At 35.6% G+C, this 19,265-nt stretch overlaps 1 protein-coding gene across 4 annotated transcripts in view; it reads right to left on the bottom strand.

Annotated features, from left to right (window-relative positions):
- LOC120637170 overlaps window positions 1-19,265 on the bottom strand; it is a 155,720-nt gene that overhangs the window by 34,864 nt on the left and 101,591 nt on the right. For 3 of the 4 annotated variants that reach the window (XM_039908842.1, XM_039908844.1, XM_039908843.1), the window contains exon 2: window positions 10,371-10,617. In XM_039908842.1, coding sequence (XP_039764776.1) covers window positions 10,371-10,617 — 247 coding nt within the window. Of the gene's footprint in view, window positions 1-10,370; window positions 10,618-19,265 lie in introns of those variants that run through there. The other variant, XM_039908845.1, reaches the window with a different exon arrangement.

Raw genomic sequence — 19,265 nt, 5'->3', positions numbered from 1 at the left:
GAGTTATGGTCAAAACTCAAAGCTCTATTTGATGACGCGGGATTTTTAAGAAGAATAACTTTATTACGTCATTTAATCTCCATCAGACTAGAAACATGTGAAGATATGACTAGTTACGTTACGCAGATTGTGGAAACTTCGCAACGATTAAGCGGTACTGGATTCATTATAAACGATGATTGGGTAGGGTCATTATTACTAGCTGGTTTACCAGATAAGTTTATGCCAATGATCATGGCAATAGAGCATTCCGGGATCCAGATCACGGCAGATTCCATAAAAACAAAATTGTTAGATATGGAAAATGGCGGCTCTGTTGAAGTGAATGGAAATGACAACTCAGCACTTATTGCTCGAAGTTGGCAGAAAAAGAAACTTGGTAAAGTTGGCAGCAATAGCAAAAATGGCGGACCGACTCCGAATATCTATGCACCGAGTACGTCAATGTCAAACTCAAATGACAGAAATAATAAAACAATAACATGCTACAAATGCAAACAATCAGGACATTTCATGTCTCAATGTCCATTTAGAAACGAAAAAAAAGAGAAGAAAAAGCAAACAAATGCATTTAGTGTTGTTTTTCTGAGCGGTAACTTTAATAAATGTGACTGGTATGTTGACTCGGGAGCCAGTACACATATAACTACAAACGAAAGTTGGTTGATAAATAGGACGAATTCGTCAAGTTTACCTGAAATCACAGTAGCAAACCACATGAAAGTGCCTGTATTATGTGCCGGCGACGTAGATGTCACGACGAGTTTCGGTTACAAGGTAACAGTGAAGAACGTGTTGTGCGTACCGACTCTTGCGACTAACCTGCTATCAGTTAGTGAATTGATAAGAAATGGAAATAGTGTTGTGTTTGAACCCAACCGATGCCTCATAAAAAACAGATTAGGCAATCTAGTTGCGGAAGCTGAACTTGTAAATAATGTATACAAGTTAATCTTGGTAAATGAAACTTGTTTGTTATCATCATCAACAGTAGATGGACAAACATGGCATAGAAGGCTTGGACACTTAAACAGTACAGCTATGATCAAGATGAAGCAAGGTTTAGTCAATGGAATGGATTACTCAGACAAATTTGTGACAAGTAAGTCTAGCTGTCAAATTTGCTGTGAAGGCAAACAATCAAGATTACCATTTACGAAAGGTACACGAGCTACAGAAATCTTGCAGATTGTGCACTCAGACATCTGTGGACCGATGGAGTGCAAATCCATTGGTGGTGCAAGATATTTTTTGCTATTTATTGACGACTTCACCAGAATGACCTTCATATACTTCTTAAAGTGTAAAAGTGAAACACTGACTTGTTTTAAAGAGTTTAAGTCAATGGTGGAGAACTTTCAAAACAGAAAAATAAAAATATTGCGCACAGACAATGGATGTGAGTATTGCAGCAATGATTTTAGAGATTTTTTGAAACATGAAGGGGTAATTCATCAAAAATCAAATGCTTACACACCAGAGCAGAATGGACTCAGTGAAAGAAGCAATCGCACCATTGTGGAGAGAGCTAGATGCCTACTCTTTGAAGCAGAATTAGATAAAAAAATTTGGGCAGAAGCTGCAAATACTGCAGTATATCTCAAAAACAGGTCTACAGCTTCAGGTATTGAAAAGACTCCATATGAGATGTGGTTTGCTAGGAAACCAGATTTACAAAAGAGCCAAGTGGGACAGGAAATCAAGAAAACATATACTTGTTGGTTATAGTGATAATGTCAAAAGTTACCGAATATATGACCCAGTAAAGAACAAAGTCACCACAAGTAGGGATGTTATAATACAAGAAAAACCCAAGCCACAAGAGACAGTAACAGTTTCTCTAGAAAGCACAGATTCAGTGGGGGAGTTGGTAGAGGAATCTGTGGTGAAACTTGAACCCCTAAACAAATCAAGTTCTTCAGAATCTGATTATTTGGATGTTGATGAAGAAAGTTTAGAGTCAGAAGCTTGTGGAGAAAACCTGAACACTGAACAGACTAGTTCAGCTCCACAGAGTACAGAAGAAGCTTCAGATATACCACATGCAGACTCTACTACACCATTTTTTTCAGAAGTAACAGAGAAGCGTCAGAGGAGAAAGCCAGATAGATACGGTATTGTCAACATGTGTGCTACAGCTACAGGAGAAGATGAACTGGTATATGCAGAGGCCATCAGTGGGCCAGAGCGACTGATGTGGTCGCAGGCCATGGCAGAGGAGCTGCAGTCATTCCAAGACAATCAAGCATGGGAAGTTGTTGATACTCCCAGCAACGCGAGTGTAGTGCAATGTAAGTGGGTGTTTAAAAAAAAGTTTGACTCGGACAATAAAGTGTCATATCGTGCGCGGCTTGTAGCCAAGGGTTTTACCCAGAAGGCTGGTATTGATTACCAAGAAACCTTCAGTCCAGTGATTAGACATTCAACCCTGCGTTTGTTGTTTGCCATAAGTGTCCAGTTAGGCATGGATATCACTCATCTAGATGTGAAAACAGCTTTCCTTAATGGTCATCTAAAAGAAAGCATATTTATGCATTTACCTGAAGGTTTTCCCATAAATAATTCAAATAAAGTTTTAAAGTTGAGAAAAGCTGTTTATGGATTAAAACAATCATCTCTAGCATGGTATAAAAGGGTTGAGGAGATACTATGTAAATCAGGATTTAGAAAATGTAAATTAGAACCCTGTGTATTTGTTAAAAATCATAGTGATAATAAGAAAACTATAGTTGGACTGTATGTCGATGATTTTCTAGTATATTCAAATTGTAAGTCTGAATCTGATAATTTAATAGAGATTTTAAGCCAAAAATTTAAAATAAAGAATTTAGGTCAAGTGAGAAATTATTTGGGCATGAGAGTTAACATTAACAAAAGCACCAATATAATTACTTTAGATCAAGAACAGTATATTAATCAGTTACTTGAAAAATTTCATATGTCTGAATGTCATGCAGTAGAAACTCCTATAGAATGTAAATTGAATGTTGATAAGTCTAATGTATGTGAACAAAAGCTACCTTATCAAAAATTAATAGGAAGTTTAATGTACTTAGCTGTCCTAACTCGTCCTGATATTTCCTATTCAATCAGTTATTTAAGCCAGTTTAACAACTGTTATTCTTATGTACACTGGAATTGTGCAAAAAGAATTCTGAAATATTTATCACAGACTAAAACCTATTGTTTAAAATATTCTAAAGAAAGTGCAGAGCTTGTAGGTTTTGTGGATGCTGATTGGGCAAGTGATGCCACTGACAGACGCTCATATACTGGTTTCTGTTTCACTAAATCAGGTGCTGTAATTTCTTGGGAGAGCAAGAAACAAAGAACTGTTGCTCTTAGTAGTTGTGAAGCAGAATATATGGCTTTGTCGGAAGCATGTCGAGAAGCAATATATTTACAGAAGTTAGAGTTTGAAATAATTGGTTCCTGTACTAAAATTATTATGTACAATGACAGTCAGAGTGCATTAAAGTTAGCAAATAATGATCAGTCACATAAACGGTCCAAACATATTGATGTCAGGTATCATTTCATTAGAGAAGTTTTAAGAAATGATATAATTGAAGCTAGATATTTGTCAACAGCTAACATGCCTGCTGACTTGCTAACCAAAGGTCTGCCAGCTGTTAAACATTATAAGTTCATGAAAGATTTTGGAATTGTTAATTTAGAATAGCCAAGGCAGGACTGTATACTGTATTTGTTATTGTATATTGAGTTTAAAAGTTTTTTTTTGTGTAGCTTTACCTCTCCACTGTATGTAATACTTTGAAAGTGTTGTTATTTTTGATAAAGTGGGGGTGTTAGAATATTATCAAATATAATGTTAATTAATACAAGTAGCGCCATCTATGGACATTGAGGTGAAAGTTTGTGTATTGTCTATGTATGAATGACTTGCATTAAATCAGTCTATATGAAACCAACAACCAACGACTTTTATTAAAAGTGAGATGGTGATAACAAAAAAAAAAAACACCCGGCTAAGTTTGTTGTGGGCTTCTTCTTAGACCGGGACGCGTTTGGAACCCTCGTAGCTTTAGTTTTAAGTTTACGAATGTGGTTATCGCCATCATCTCACTACCGTGTAATTCTTATGTACGCATCAAAAGTGCCACCTGTGGGCCTACTTGAATAAAGATATTTTTGACTTTGACTTTGACTTTAGACCGTGGAATTTGATATACATCTAAAAAGGATAAATTCTTTGTAAAGATACATCAAATTCCACGGCAAAGCCCATACTAGCGCAATCCCTGTATTAAACTTAATTTTTAATATGATAATGAGATGGCTGTAGTAACTTCATTCTGTGGTCTAAAGATTTTGGATTGGATTGTGAGACAAGGTCAGAAGTCAATAATCACCAAAAAAATATAAAAATATATACTTTAAATGTTAACATATTAATTTAACTGTGCAATATTTTAACGATCAATCTTCAAGTTTGTCTTTCTTTGATGTAGCTGAAACTCCATCCACTAAACTATCAAGAACTCATAGATATATTTTATACAATTATATGACAAACCATTTAATACCGAAACCAGAAGACATTATAAATTGCTCTACTCACATTATACTGTTATCGTGAGAGCGTTGATAATTTTTGAATGATATCTCTAACGCGAAGGTCGCGGGTGTTTATATTAAACTCAGCGAGTGTATAAATATAGCAGTAGCGCTGAAGCAGTTCAAACTAGACTATTTGAGAGAGTTAAATAAATGCCAAGAGCAGATTTCCTGAAATTTTAGCAATATCCATTTAATATTCCAGAAATAGATTGATTGATATTTGTCTATGTTTTATTATAATATCACTATCGCAATACATTGCCATTTCCGAACAAATTTGAAGTTAGTTAGAGTACTAAAAATGTATGCGTGGTCCTATTGGATAGAAGCACGCGTTACTTTGTGGAAATCTATAATCCTTATCCCTATCCCTACTAATATTATAAATGTCAATGTAAGTTTGTTTGTTACGCTTTCACGCAAAAACTACTTAACCGATCCTCATGAAATTATGTAACTCATGAAATTATTCATTGTATTCAATTGATTTGATTGTTGACTTAACAATTATTCATTGTAAAGTCAATATCTCCTGAGGATGCTCCGGTTTCGGAGCGAAACGTGCGTAGAGGGCACACTGCCGAGGATCTGTTTGGCGTGGAGTGTACGGATTGAAGAAATTAGAAATTACACCACACGGATTCACCTGCTGTTCGCGGAGAAAGGCAAATCAAGCTTAATTTTCATAATATATACGTGGTCCATTTTCACGTTAACCTGTATTTACCCGTATCCGTATCTTTTGTAAAAAGTAGGCTAGCATAAATCGTATTGCATCAAAGCAACGATAGGAATTACAGGATTGCTACATTGGCTTTTGGCTCAATTTACCACCATTACCACTCTTGCCAAAACTGTGAATGTTACAAATTGCGAAAGAATATTTTATATATATAATGCCCAATGATCCTCTTAACAAAAAAAAATTAATAAGGAAACAAAAATCTGCTAGTGCTCAAGAAAAGAAAAATAATTAGCCGCATAAATAACTAAATCGTTAATTGAATGAAGGGCAAAGAATAAACAAGGAAAATACAACACTTAAATAAAAGGTCAACAAAGTAGCGTTTATAACACAATTACAAAAGATGATAAGGAAATTATAAAGCGACATTAGAAAAAGAGTAAGAATACAAATCTAAAAAAAAGAAAATAGATCGTAAATTTAGCAGAGAAACAGCAAAAAGTCGTTTAATTAATTAAAACATTGTATAGATATTGTAAATATTAGGTTTAAGTCCACGAAAGAAGCTGACTTTGTTATTTTTTGCGATAACCGTATTGATCTGTATTTGTTGGATTAAGGCAACTTAAGGTTGGACTCAGTTGCACATTCATGGTAAAATAATGAATGCAGAAAACCTTAAATGCATTTACAATGGTCAGGTACGGACTATGATAATTGAATGTTAGCAGCCTCTATCACAAGATTGTATAGAGATTGCATCTGTAGCGACTGGCGTTGCGGATGATTCAGACGCTACGTGCCAAAAATAGGAATTAGCACGTGCGTCGGTACTACGCGCCCGCGCCATGTGCCGACCTAATGCCAACCTCGTCCTCTTGTAAACTAGACATTGAATGGATTCTAGTAGAGTTACTACCAGCAATAAATACATACATATAACATTAATTTTGAATCAACTTTCAAGAAGAGATTTTGAAAACTATCACTATCATAGCAGCTGAATTAAGGGAATATGTTTATTTGCATTTGAAAGTTAAGTTGGTGTCAGTTTTTAGAGATTTAAATGAAGATTTCGGGGCTTTTCTTTTCAACAAACAATAGCGATTTATTTGCGATGATTATCCTTAGATGTTTTTGGTCCTAAGGTACTGGAATGGCGACACCGCACCGATAATCGCAGCGTTGGTTGTCCCCAACGAGGTGGACAGGCGACATCAAGCGAGTCGCTGAGAGCCGCTGAAAACAAGCGGCCTAGGGCCGTGGATTGTGGAACTCCCTACAAAAGACCTATCTCCGGCAGTGGACTACAATCGGTTGAATTGATGATCCTAAGCTGGGATATTACAAATTTTTCAGCATTACCGTGGGGACCGTAGGGCTCACGAAATCAGCCTTCTTTCGTAACTTCTTTGTGCCGTGAAACAATACGAATACTGTTAGTTTTTTTTAAGAATCAATGTCACAGATGCTTGTAAATGATTCGATTACATAAAGCGTGTTTTAAACAGCTGAACATTTTCACACGTTCTAGCCGATTGTTAGCATCTTCCTCACTAAGGTGAACCAATATTGACTACCGTTTGCTTTTATATAAAAAACTTATATCATAAAACAACTCAAGCGTCCCAGATCTCATCATCTCTGCCTTTTTATTTTAACTCATTTAAATTAGGTTATCTTCAGTATATATTAATTAGCTCTTTTGGAACTTTTCTTCTATCAATCCGCGTAGTAAATATTCGTAGTAAAGACTTGCACCGCTGCTTAGCTGATATCCCGTGTACACTTCGCCGCATTGCTTAGTCGATCCAAATGAAATCACTTCCGTTTTGTCGTTCGACTATATTCAGTTCTTTTACGTTTCTATTCAGTCCGTCCTGCTTGTAGATAAGTTGTGTTAATTTTTTTTACTATGTATTTTGGTTGCAAGTTAGTGTTTTTTCAAGTTTAATTATAACTCATATTTTAGATTGATTGTTTTTACAGTATTTAATTTACAATTTACACAAATAGATAGGAATTTTAATTCGTTTTTCTTATAGCCCATGACGTTATCTTAATTTTGACCATCTTCCTCATATAGGAACATAAATACACATCAGATATCAGTAACCTTCTTCAAACACTGTACAGTCGTCTATTAGTTTGTCAAAGAACAATTGTTTATTATTCAGAATTTAATAATGTTTTTCAGTTTTTGTAACTCTATTAATCCTTGAATCACAATCATTGCGACCGATAACAACATCAAATAATGACTAATGTGCCAATAGCCCAAATGTGCGAGTTCCCAAAGTGGTTCAAATCGGTGATGTAACTTGTTTATATTAGCAGTTATGAGTTCAGTCAGTCTACAGTTTGTCGGACTGGTTAGTTCAACTTGTACAACTTTATCAACTACTTCCGTATTGCGTTTGTGACCTAAAGGCTCTGCTTAAATAAGGTTATATTGCGTTATTCATATGTGGTTTTATTTTTCTCTTTGATTTATGTCCGGATTTATGGCTCTTCAAAACTAGGACAGCGAAAAAATCCGCGAAAAAATATACTCCGCGAAAAGCAGGGGAATCTATCTGGTGTAATTTATAATTTCTCCAATCCGTATACTCCACACCAAACATATCCTCGTCAATGTACCCTCTACGCACGTTTCGCTTCGAAACCTGAGCATCCTCAGGAGATGTTGACTTTACAATGAATAATTGTTAAGACATTGATAATTGTTAAGATTTGCTGCTGTTGTTCGCGGAGTACAGCAAATTAAGCTTAATTATCATAACATATTATGGATTTCCGCAAAGTAACGCCTGCCTAAATAACTGCTGCTATCCAAAAAATCGATCGATCTTAGTCCCGATCATACACTTGTGGGCCGTTAATAAGTTGATGATGATGACAGATATAAGATTTGGTTATACTGAAGGTTAATTGTATGTATGATATCCAAAAAACAATACAATGCCTTTAATATATTTTTATACTAATATTATTGTAACTTTATTGTGTTCTACAACGAAATTCATTGCGTTATTTCCTTATAGTTTCTTACAATTTTATCTGAACCGTAACAGCTACTCCAATTTGTTATTTTCCTTATTGTCTTCATAGCTTCCGGTGTATTCGGATGGTTCTTTAACTCAATACCTACTAATATGTCAAACGACGAATATAATGATATAAACGTGTGTTTATATCGATTTTATGATATTCGTCTATAATGATTCAATCATCTGTTTTGAGTTACGTCTTCAACTATATCAGCTATTTATCTTTTAAAGTTTCTGTTTCATTATTACATCATCATCATCAACCCGTTACTAGCCCACTACAGGGCACGGGACTCCCTCCACAATGAGAAGGGGTTAAGGCAGAAGCCGTAAAGCACCACGCTGGCTCAGTGCAAATTGGTGGACTTGACACACTTTTGAGAACATTATATGGAGAACTCACAGGTATGCAGGTTTTCTCTCGATGCTTTCCTTCCCCGTTTTAAAACGCACATAACTTGCTGGGATTCGAAGTCACCCCCCCGAGAGTAAATTCGAAGCCCTACCCACTGGGCTATCACCGTTTATAATTTTCATTATTTACGGTGTTAATATACAATTCGGTCGGTGTACGTTTGTGTGTTTGAAACGACGCGGACGTCTAAAATTTGAAACCTCTACACATTTTAATTGAACATTCAATAAATGGGTATTTTTTAAACAATTGCATTTATTGTATTTTGTTATGTTTTGTCAACAAATTGCAAACTAATAAATAACTACAACCAAGTAAGTATTCGATGTTGTGCTCTCAATTGCGATAGACTAAAGAGATTATCATTCGATGATGATTTATTTAGGCAACGTTACAACTGAGAGTGGCACAAGCTATGGTTCATAATATGGGAAGGAAGTGATTTCCGTGATAAAGGAAAAGCTTGTGTGAAAATCACTGTTATTTATACAATTTTTTTGACTATTATTTCACTGTTTTAAACATTTTGTGTTAAACTAAGTAAACGTTCTCATTGTCAGTTTATATGAAGATATTTTAGGAAATAAAATAATGCCTACTAAGTGTTTCTTTCTTATTATCTATCTTTTATTTATATGCCTTATTTTTAAAATTTTCAACAGTGATATTTTAAAAGAAAAATAAAAAAAACTATTAAAAATTTATAAAAAAAAAATTACAATACGTTTGATTATTATTATTACTATTAACGGGCTATTTTGTTGACTTTCATTTCTGTTAAAACACCAATTTGGATCTGACTCAATTGGTAATTGGTATAATATAGCTACTAGGTTATTAATTGTAAATCAAATTCTTATTGGCGTTGTTTTAATAGATTTCGAATTAATTACCTGAAGCATAATACATTACTTTTTCTTTTCTTACAAAACAGCAACAAATATCGATTCCGGAGAAAGTTTAGGACATATTTTGTAATGGAATTTGCTTGTGTTAGTCGAAACTGTGTGTTGTGAAGTCTAATGCGTTTGTGATGGTAACGAATATGCGTTACAAAGCTCAATGACGAGAGCAACGCGTCAGAAATGATAAGATACTATATATACTCCTAGTATGGCAGTTATATTAAAACCATAACCCTAATCGGTTCCTATACGACATCGTACCAGAACCCTTAATCACTTATCGGCACGTCTTTTTCGGTAGGGCGGTAACTAACCACGGCCGCAGCATTCCACCAGACCAGACCAGAGAACATTCAGAAATTATAAATGTCTAAATTGTTGTGAGAGAAGCCAGATAGTCAGTGGCATGCATAGAGGGTATGCACAGGGTATGCAGACTACATAAAATGATAAAAATCTCCAGTACGTGTTATACAAACTTAAAGATAGGCTTTTATAACTCTTACAATGCCTACCCTTAAGTTTTATGTAACTCGTTCTGGAGATTTTTATCATTTTATGTAGTCTGCATAACCTGTGCATACCCTCTATGCACGCCACTGCAGATAGTGCTGCTTCAGGTTTGTCACACAGAAAATTGTGTGGAAGAGTTCCATGGACGCGCAGCAAGAACTGCAAATGACATTGCAGTTACTCTATACATATAAGATACGAAGAGTTCTCGTCAGCCTCACCTGGTGACGGGGTCCGGGCCGAGACCGCTGTCGTTGCTGTTCTCGCAGGTGTCCGGGGGGCGGACGTGTGTGTGCGTGTAGTGGCCCATCTTGCCGAACTTGCCAAGGTGAGCGTTTTTCCCGGGATGGACCAACTTGCCGGCGTGGAGCATTTTGCCGGGGTGGGCTCGCTTATGCGGCGCGCGCATGACCTTCCTGTGCACGCGGGCGCTCATCGTGGCTGATGTGGACATTGTCATTTTCATGCCTGCCGACAAACGTTTAGTATTAGATGGACTGTATTGGGACATGCTTTGATTGACTATTCAAGTGTTCGAAATTATGAACAAAGCACCTATTAAAATCTTACTACACTACTTCTTACTCCTTAACAATAAGGTTGACATCCCAGATGCACTTAGATCGTTAGCTGTGCGAGTGCCTGGTAAAACGGTACGAACTTGCGGGGGAAGATTTACCACTATTTTCACTGGATTCGTTACGTACGCACTATGCTCGAAATGATCCAACATTTCGCGCGCTCTCGTTTCTTAATAATATGATTGCTCAGCACCAACAAATTTACATATTTAATATAAGTTTAGCTAACTTCTTAAATTATATTCAGACAAATTAACTAATATTTTTATTATGTTCATTTGTAAATGACTTAGTATATGTTTTGGCTTGCTGTAAGTATACTAAGGATATAAAAAAATAAAATCATAAACCTACAGAAACCAGAACAATGAATTAATTAAAAATTTTAAGTTAGAATTTTGAATACCTTATGCTTTCTAAATGAACTAAGCAGTCGCTATAAGACTGAGGTATATACTTATTTCGGCATCGGCGGTAAGAGAGCCTTAGTTTAATGGGTGTCCGTTCCAATTTATTATTATTAGATATATAGATTAGCTAATTATCTTATTAACGATTTTATTAATTAAAATTGACCAAACATGTTTTCTAATTAAAGTGAGTATCCTCTCGAGCACTTGGTGTTTAAGTGTGTACCAACTCAGTGCTCCATAAAGGGATTTTCCTATTTATTGCTTAATATTTTCAAAAATCAAACGTTACTGGTCTAAGAAGAAGCCGACAAAAAACTTAGCCGGGTGTTTTTTTTTGTTGTCACCATCTCACATTGTCATTTAAAATTATTCAAAGTCAAAGTCAAAAATATCTTTATTTAAGTAGGCCCATAGGTGGCACTTTTGATGCGTACATTACATGAGTATTACACGGTAGTGAGATGATGGCGATAAAGCTACGAGGGTTCCAAACGCGTCCTGGTCTAAGAACAAGCCCACAACAAACTTAGCCGGGTGTTTTTTTTGTTATCACCATCTCACATTGTCATTTAAAATTATTAAAAGAGCAACCTGGTTTGAGCAATCATTCACACCCAAGCTTTTTTATCGATAACGTAGTCCTTTATACTATAATAGGACTATTCTATAAATAATGTTCTCACAGGTGTGTGGAGTCCACCAATCCGCCCATAGCCAGCTTGTTGGACTACGGCCTGAATGATGATGTTTAGTAAAAGTGTTTTCATTCATTTTTCATTTTTTTTTTTTTATTAAATAAATAAATAATAACATTAAATATACTACGAAAATACACACCCCGACATCTTGCTCTAAAGTAAGCGTACCTAGCTTGTGTTATGGGTACAAGATAACAGATAAATATTTTCATGGTTAATATCAATAAATACTTATAATGTTTATCTAAACATCTCACTGAAAAACATTCATGTTCATCACACAAACATGTTCCAGTTATGGGAATCGAGCCCACGGCTATGGACTCAGAAAGCCGGTCGCTGTCATTCATAATTTAGCTTATTGAAGAAATCTCTATGATCTTAAACATTCGGTTCCAATGATCTAAGCAGAAGTGGTAAAAAGTAAGAACCATGCCCGTTTTTGTGATGATATTAAAGTTAGCGTTACACTCCTAAAGATCGTGATAATGAGATTTTTTGTTATTAGTTATTAGGAGTAAATATATCGTGCTGTTCTCATTCGCGGATAACCACAAAAGCGCTTTGTACACTTAAGAGAGCAGGCTAAGAAGTGTCAAATAAAATTTATTTGTTTGAACTTAAAATATATGATATGGACACAGAATTGAGAACATACAGAAGCCGTGTACAAGACTAATATTGATAAAAAAAAAAATAAAAAAAAAAAATGTGTAAAAACGCATCTAGTACAGCGAGGTTACTATACATTTGATGAATTCCTCAATGACAAGGTAGAATGGAAGCAGCCAGCCTCGCTCTCATCTCCCGCAAGATAGCAAAATGATTGTAAATGTTGATGTTGGAAAAGAGCAACTACTGAGTTTCTTGCCGGCTCTTCTCGGTAGAATCTGCTTTCCGAACCGGTGGTAGAGTCACACAAACATACATACTTGACGTTTCAAAAGTGCTTATAAAGTAGGCCTACTTGAAATAAATGAATTTGAATACTAATTTAAATTTTTAATTTAATACTAATTTTTTAATATACTACGACAATACACACATCGCCACCTAGCCCCAAAGTAAGCGTAGTTTGTGTTATGGGTACTAAGATGACTGATGAATATTTTTATGAATTATATATACATAAATACTTAGAATATAACACCCAGACACTGCAAAACACTTATGCTCATCACACAAACATTTTCCAGTTGTAGGAATCGAACCCACGGCCTTGGACTCAGAAAGCAGGGTCACAAATATTGAAGCATCAAAAACTACTCCACTTTGTAATGTTCTCAAAGGTGTGTGGAGTCACCAATACGCACTGGGTCAGCTTGGTGGGCTACGGCCTTAACCCCTACTCATTGTGGGGAGAGTCCTTTGCCCTGCTCTGTAGTGGGTCGGTAATGGGTTGCTATGATGATGAGGATGATGATCACTTGAGCCACGATGGTCCATAAATCAATTATAAGTATAAAATAAACTGTACAGGAAAACTCAATAGCCAATAATTATTGGCCTGCGTCCAGAAGTGGGGCGTTAAAAGCCTGAATATGATTATGATTTATTTCCGACCCCATTAGGTTGAATCTAGTCGTTAAGGAGTTGTTTTATAATGAGTGCAAAGGCCAGTAAGCAGCCGAGCTATACTTAATTGGGCATAAAAGCGGCCGCCACTTATATCTTACCTACTGAAAAAACTTATGATGTCAGAACGAAATCGATCGCATCGGGGTCGTCAAAGAAATACGTATGGCCTTGAGCATTAGGAAGCGACGTTGCAAAAATATTATGATGTGTTTTGGCACGTCTCCAGAATCAATTTTTATACATTAAAAAAAAAATCATCTAGGGTTCCGAGCCGCATCGTGGAAAAACGGAACAAGAGCAAGGGTTGCCCGAATCTCTCCTCATTCTGAGAGGAGAGATTGAACAGCCAACAAAGCTGTCTAATTGCAGATTGGTAGACTTTTCACGCATTTAAGAACATTATGGAGAACTCTGAGGCGTGCCGGTTTTCCCACGATGTTGCCCGGAACGGAAAAGTAATTTTATTTTAATTCTCTTTATTCTTTGAACTACTTTAAAGTGTTATATCGTCACTATCATCAAATAAACCTTTTACCGGCCCACCAAATAGAGCACGGGTCTCCTTCCACAATGAGCACGGATTGGTAGACTCTACAAGCCTTTGTGACCATTATGTAGAACTCTCACGCATGCAGTTTTCCTCACGATGTTTTCCTTCAACGTAGAAATAGAAGTTGGAGGTGCGTGCGTGCGCTATCACCGCTTCAAAGTTTTATATAAAAGTTATAAAATACTAGCTGACCCCAACGCCATCTGTCGGGCTGATTTGTGAATCTAAACCATCCAGGGAGCCACCCAAACGCATTCCGGAAAATTCATTCAAATCGGTCCTGCCGTCTAGGAGGAGTTCAGTGACATATACACGCACACAAGAAATATATGTATAAAGATTACAGCTAAGAAAATGGAGTATATACAATTAATTATACATCATTAATTTGTATAAATATAGTCGTACATTATTTATTTATGGCCGCAGCCTTGAACTGGGTTTAACACTGAATAATTCTCTAGGTCGCACCGGGTGACTAACCAAAATTAAAGATAGCTATCAGCGATAAAGAGACAAAGTCGTAAATCTTAGCGTGGCGCTGAATAGTTAAACTATTAACTCTTCTTACAATTAATGTTTGTATGCTGCCGTGCCTAATAAAGGTAACCGAAGGTAAACGAAGCCTATATAAGAACAACAAATTTAAAGAACCTATCTCTTCTGGCGAGAGCGATAACAAAAAAATATCCCACCAAAAACATTTTCATTGAAATATAAATGTTGCCATGATTAGACCATAATATGACTTGCACTGTGAAAAAGTTTTAAGATCTCATGTATTTTATTAATTTATTTTATTCCACTACAAGTTAGCCTTTGACAGCAATCTCACCTGGTGGTGAGATTGCAGTGAGGATGCAGTCTAAGATGGTAGCAGGCTGACCTGTTGGGACATACTCCCATAGTTCATACCCCCAATAGTTTTCTACGCGACATCGCACCTGAACACTAAATCGCTTAACCGATTTAGAGTTCAATGCTGTAATTCTGTAAATATGAGGAGTTGACATTCGGCTATTATTACTTAGAAATGATTGCAATCCTTCCAACCATGTATGTTATGTAGAAATCAAGGAATAAAGTCAGTTTTTTGATTGTTAGTTATTATATTTAGTCGCGTGGATTCGACGACGACGAAGATAAGGGGTCTGGCTGTACCAGTTCTGCGCCGTTTAGCAGGCTATAATAATAATAATAATCATTTATTTGCAAGAACGTTTGTACAATATAAAGATGTTGGTAAACAATATAGTTATTTTAGAGAGCATAACATTCTAATAAATTAATAGTGTGCAAATTTGGTTCATTGGATATTAAAAAGATCAACCTTAATTAAATGTCAAATTAAATTAAAATAAACAATACCAACACATGATAAAATTAAAAATGACAGTAAATAAATAAATAAATAACCAAATCGAAATAAATGATCCGTAATTTATATTTAAAATTATTTCGTTTATAATAAATATTCTTTTACATCATAATAACATTTTTCGAGAAGCATTTTACTTAATTTATTTTTAAACATATTAAGATTCACGTTTTCGAAATCGGTTGGTAGTTTATATATTTTTACAGCCATACCGCAAGCACATTTCATATATTATGTACTATTGCATCGTTTTGCAGTACAGAGCTTGTTGGAATATCTGACGACTTTATACGTATTATATTCACAATTTATTTTGAAATAATTTGGTTTGGTTTAATATAGGTACCAGTGTTGATCCCAGGGCCCAGTATTTAGCCTAGGACGGCAGGCTGCGAGGGGCGGCAGCGTGTCCGACGAAATCTGTAGATCAAACGTGATCTTGTTTTAGTTACTTTAAAGAAAGTAACTTCTTCATTCAGTAGTTCCTGCAGTATGTTATCCTTTTGTTTTCCATATCCTAAGGTTGCCTGGAAGAGATCGCTACAAAGCGATAAGGCCGCCTTTTGTATACTTCTTCTGTATGTTTTTTTTTATTCTTCTTCTGTATTTTTTTTTGTGTGCAAATAAAGAGTATAAATGAATACATAAATAAATAAAAATAATTCAAATCAACAAGCTGCTGGATTAGATTTCATATTTTTTTTTTTTGCTTCTTTTCCATTAATTTATGGGCGGCCAATCTTACCAGCCCAGGACGGCAAATATTATACGCCAGTGCTATACCTACCGAGCCTAATTTTAAAAAAATGATGTAGATGCTACAATTGTACACCACATGTGTGACTATAAAGACGATTTTTTTGTAGATGTTACAATTTTACACCACACGATTTTTCTTTCTGTCTATCTTTCTTTAATATTAGTATTGTTATTGCATGATCGTGGCATAGACGATCTGGTTTTGGTTTGTGGATTCCTTTGTTTTTTGTTCCTTTTTTTTTTTTTTTTTGACGGCCGACTAGCGCAGTGGGCAGCGACCCTGCTTTCGAGTCCGAGGCATTGAGTTCGATTCCCACAACTGGAAAATGTTTGTGTGATGAGCATAAGTGTTTTTCAGTGTCTGGGTGTTTATATGTATTTTCTAAGTATTTATGTATATATAATTCATAAAAATATTCATCATACATCTTAGTACCCATAACACAAGCTTCGTTTACTTGGGGCTAGATGTCGATGTGTGTATTGTCGTAGTATATTTATTTTATTTATTTATTTGTGAATGATTATAATGTTGTTGACTGGCGACGCGACGACGTAGCGTTTAAATAAAACAAATAAAGTCAACAACCTGTTTAGCTTAGCGGTTACTGGCAGCAAATCAATGAAGATTCTTCCAATATCAGTTATCTTGCTCTATTATCTACCAACAAGCTGAGGTAGATATTAATGACCTTGGCCATTAAGCGGAATATTAACACCATTATGCACGAGGCGGCCGCGTGACACTGCGATCTGTGCCCTAAGTGGTGTAAGTTCTTATTCTTCTTCTTTTCCTTTTTTTTTCTTTTTTTCCATTTTGTCAACGTCACGTATACTTGGAAGATCCACAAAGGAGATGGAAAAAAAATAAACATTATTTAATTATAGCACTAGTTTACATTTTACAAATCTTAGTTTTCCAAAATAAAGTGTTCGTAATAGAGTGTGCTCTTTGGTTATATGTTGGAACTCAAATAATTTTTTTATTATAAATCATAATAGGATATCTAGAGCTTAATTTTCAAAGAGTAAGTTATCAATGAAATAAACGACACATCCGCGTCTATGTCAATCTGTCATTAATATGGGTGATCGAACGACATCTTTTTTTTCTGTGTTGTAGGTATAATAATATATATTTATTAAATCATTGATATATTTATTTTATGGGTATATGTATATGTGCACCACCAAACTATTTTTCTGTATTTGTTTTCTTCGCCATTGGTTGATGATACTTGCTTTAATGGTGACGTAAAATACTTGAGGAAACCGGCATGTGAGTTATCCATAATGCCCTCAAGGGTGTGTGAAGTCCACCAATCCGCACTTGGCCAGCGTGGTAGACTACGGCCTAAACTTTTCTCGTTCTGAGAGGAGACCCGTGCCCTGTAGTAGGACGCTAATGGGTTGATGATGAACTAAGCTATTCATCTTTATCTATTTTTTTTTATTTTTTTTTTAATTTTTTTTTTATTAGCGTTTTTACCTACACTTGGAGGCATTATCAATTTTATAAATATATATGAATTATCAATTTTATAATATATATAAATATATCAATTTTATATTTGTATGCATTTTAAATTTATAAAATATTCATCTTTATGACCATTAAGAAAGTACCGTCTGGATGTACGGTCCAATAACTAAATCCTTTTATAAAGTTAAGGATTACTTAAACGATAAAAAGCCTAGGTGTGAATTGCTCTAACTTCATAGCTTAATATAAATTTACTGTGAGATGGTGATAACAAAAATAAAATTACCCGGTTAAGTTTTTTGTGGGCTCTTTTAGATCAGGGCGCGTTTGGAACCCTCATAGATTTAGGTTTAAGTTAGCGAACGAAGTTAGCACCATCCCTCTACAATTATGTAAACATATTATACGTATGAACGCTTCATAAGTGCATGTGATAGGCCTACATGAATAAAGAAATTTTGAATTTGAATTTAACGTCTCAGTTCTCACTGTCCGAACACCTTCATCAATTTATTTTTTAATGGTCACCTTTTTTCTGCTATGTTCTCAACTTTTTGCGGATCTCATTAGCTGTACGCAAAACAGCTTTGACGTCAATGGTTTTCACGTTATTGTGCTTAATTTTTTACAAGTCCGCAATAACTATAATTCTTTCCTATGCGCTCATAATAATTCGACGATTTACCAATAATACCATCTATTTTTAGAACCTTATCCGTATTAAAAACAAGATTGGCTTTATTGGTTTGTTTTTTGACGCCGCGGTATAAAGTTCTGAAAGTCCGTTCTGGGCGTTAAACTATTCTATGTTTATTTATGTCTGTTTTTTAATTGAATCGTTCCATTGATGTTTTTTGTATATGTTTTATTAACTGCCTCGTTGGTCAACGGGTCGCGTGCATAATTATGGATTGCGAGGTCCTGGAATCCCGGTTCGGGCCAAAAATTGTGCCTATCGCGGTTCATGAGATACAGTTCGGTGACAGACGGACAGACAAGTAAATTACGAGAATACACGCATTGCGATCTAGCCTCATAGTAAGTGTAGCTTGTGTTATGGGTACTCAGATGACTGATGTTTATTTTTATGAATACCTAAAATACATAAATACTTATAATATACATATAAATATTGTTTTATATATATATAAAACAATAATTATTTATGGGTATATGCACATATGTGCCCCACCAAACTATTTTCTGTATTAGTTTTATTCGTCATTGGTTGCCTAGAAAAATCGCTATGAAGCGATAAGGCCGCCAAACTGTATACGTTGTTTTATTACACTTTTCTTCTTTTATGTACTTTTTGTGGTGTGCAATAAAAGTATATTCATTCATTCATTCATATAAACTACTGAAAAACGTTCATGTTCATCACACCAACATTTTAAAGATGTGGGAATCGAACCCCCGGCCTTGGACTCATTAAGCAGGGTCGCAGCCCAATGCGCCAATCGGCAGTCGTCAAGATTGACTCTTTGGATAGGGAACCCTAGAAAGGAGGTTATTCCGTCGCAAAAGCTCGGCCTCGGGACGTATTTACCCCTGTCTGCAATCACCCATGCATGTTTACAATAACTGCATACGCAATGAATCTGCGTATAAATATTTAGGGCTGTCGCAGCCCGTATCGTCGTCGCCAGCCCTGACCCAGTTAGCGTATACACTGC

This window comes from Pararge aegeria, chromosome 3, assembly GCF_905163445.1.
Source record: "Pararge aegeria chromosome 3, ilParAegt1.1, whole genome shotgun sequence".
NCBI classification, from domain to species: domain Eukaryota; kingdom Metazoa; phylum Arthropoda; class Insecta; order Lepidoptera; family Nymphalidae; genus Pararge; species Pararge aegeria.
Note: the sequence above shows the minus strand (reverse complement) of the source record. Positions and strands in the feature narration are given on the sequence as shown.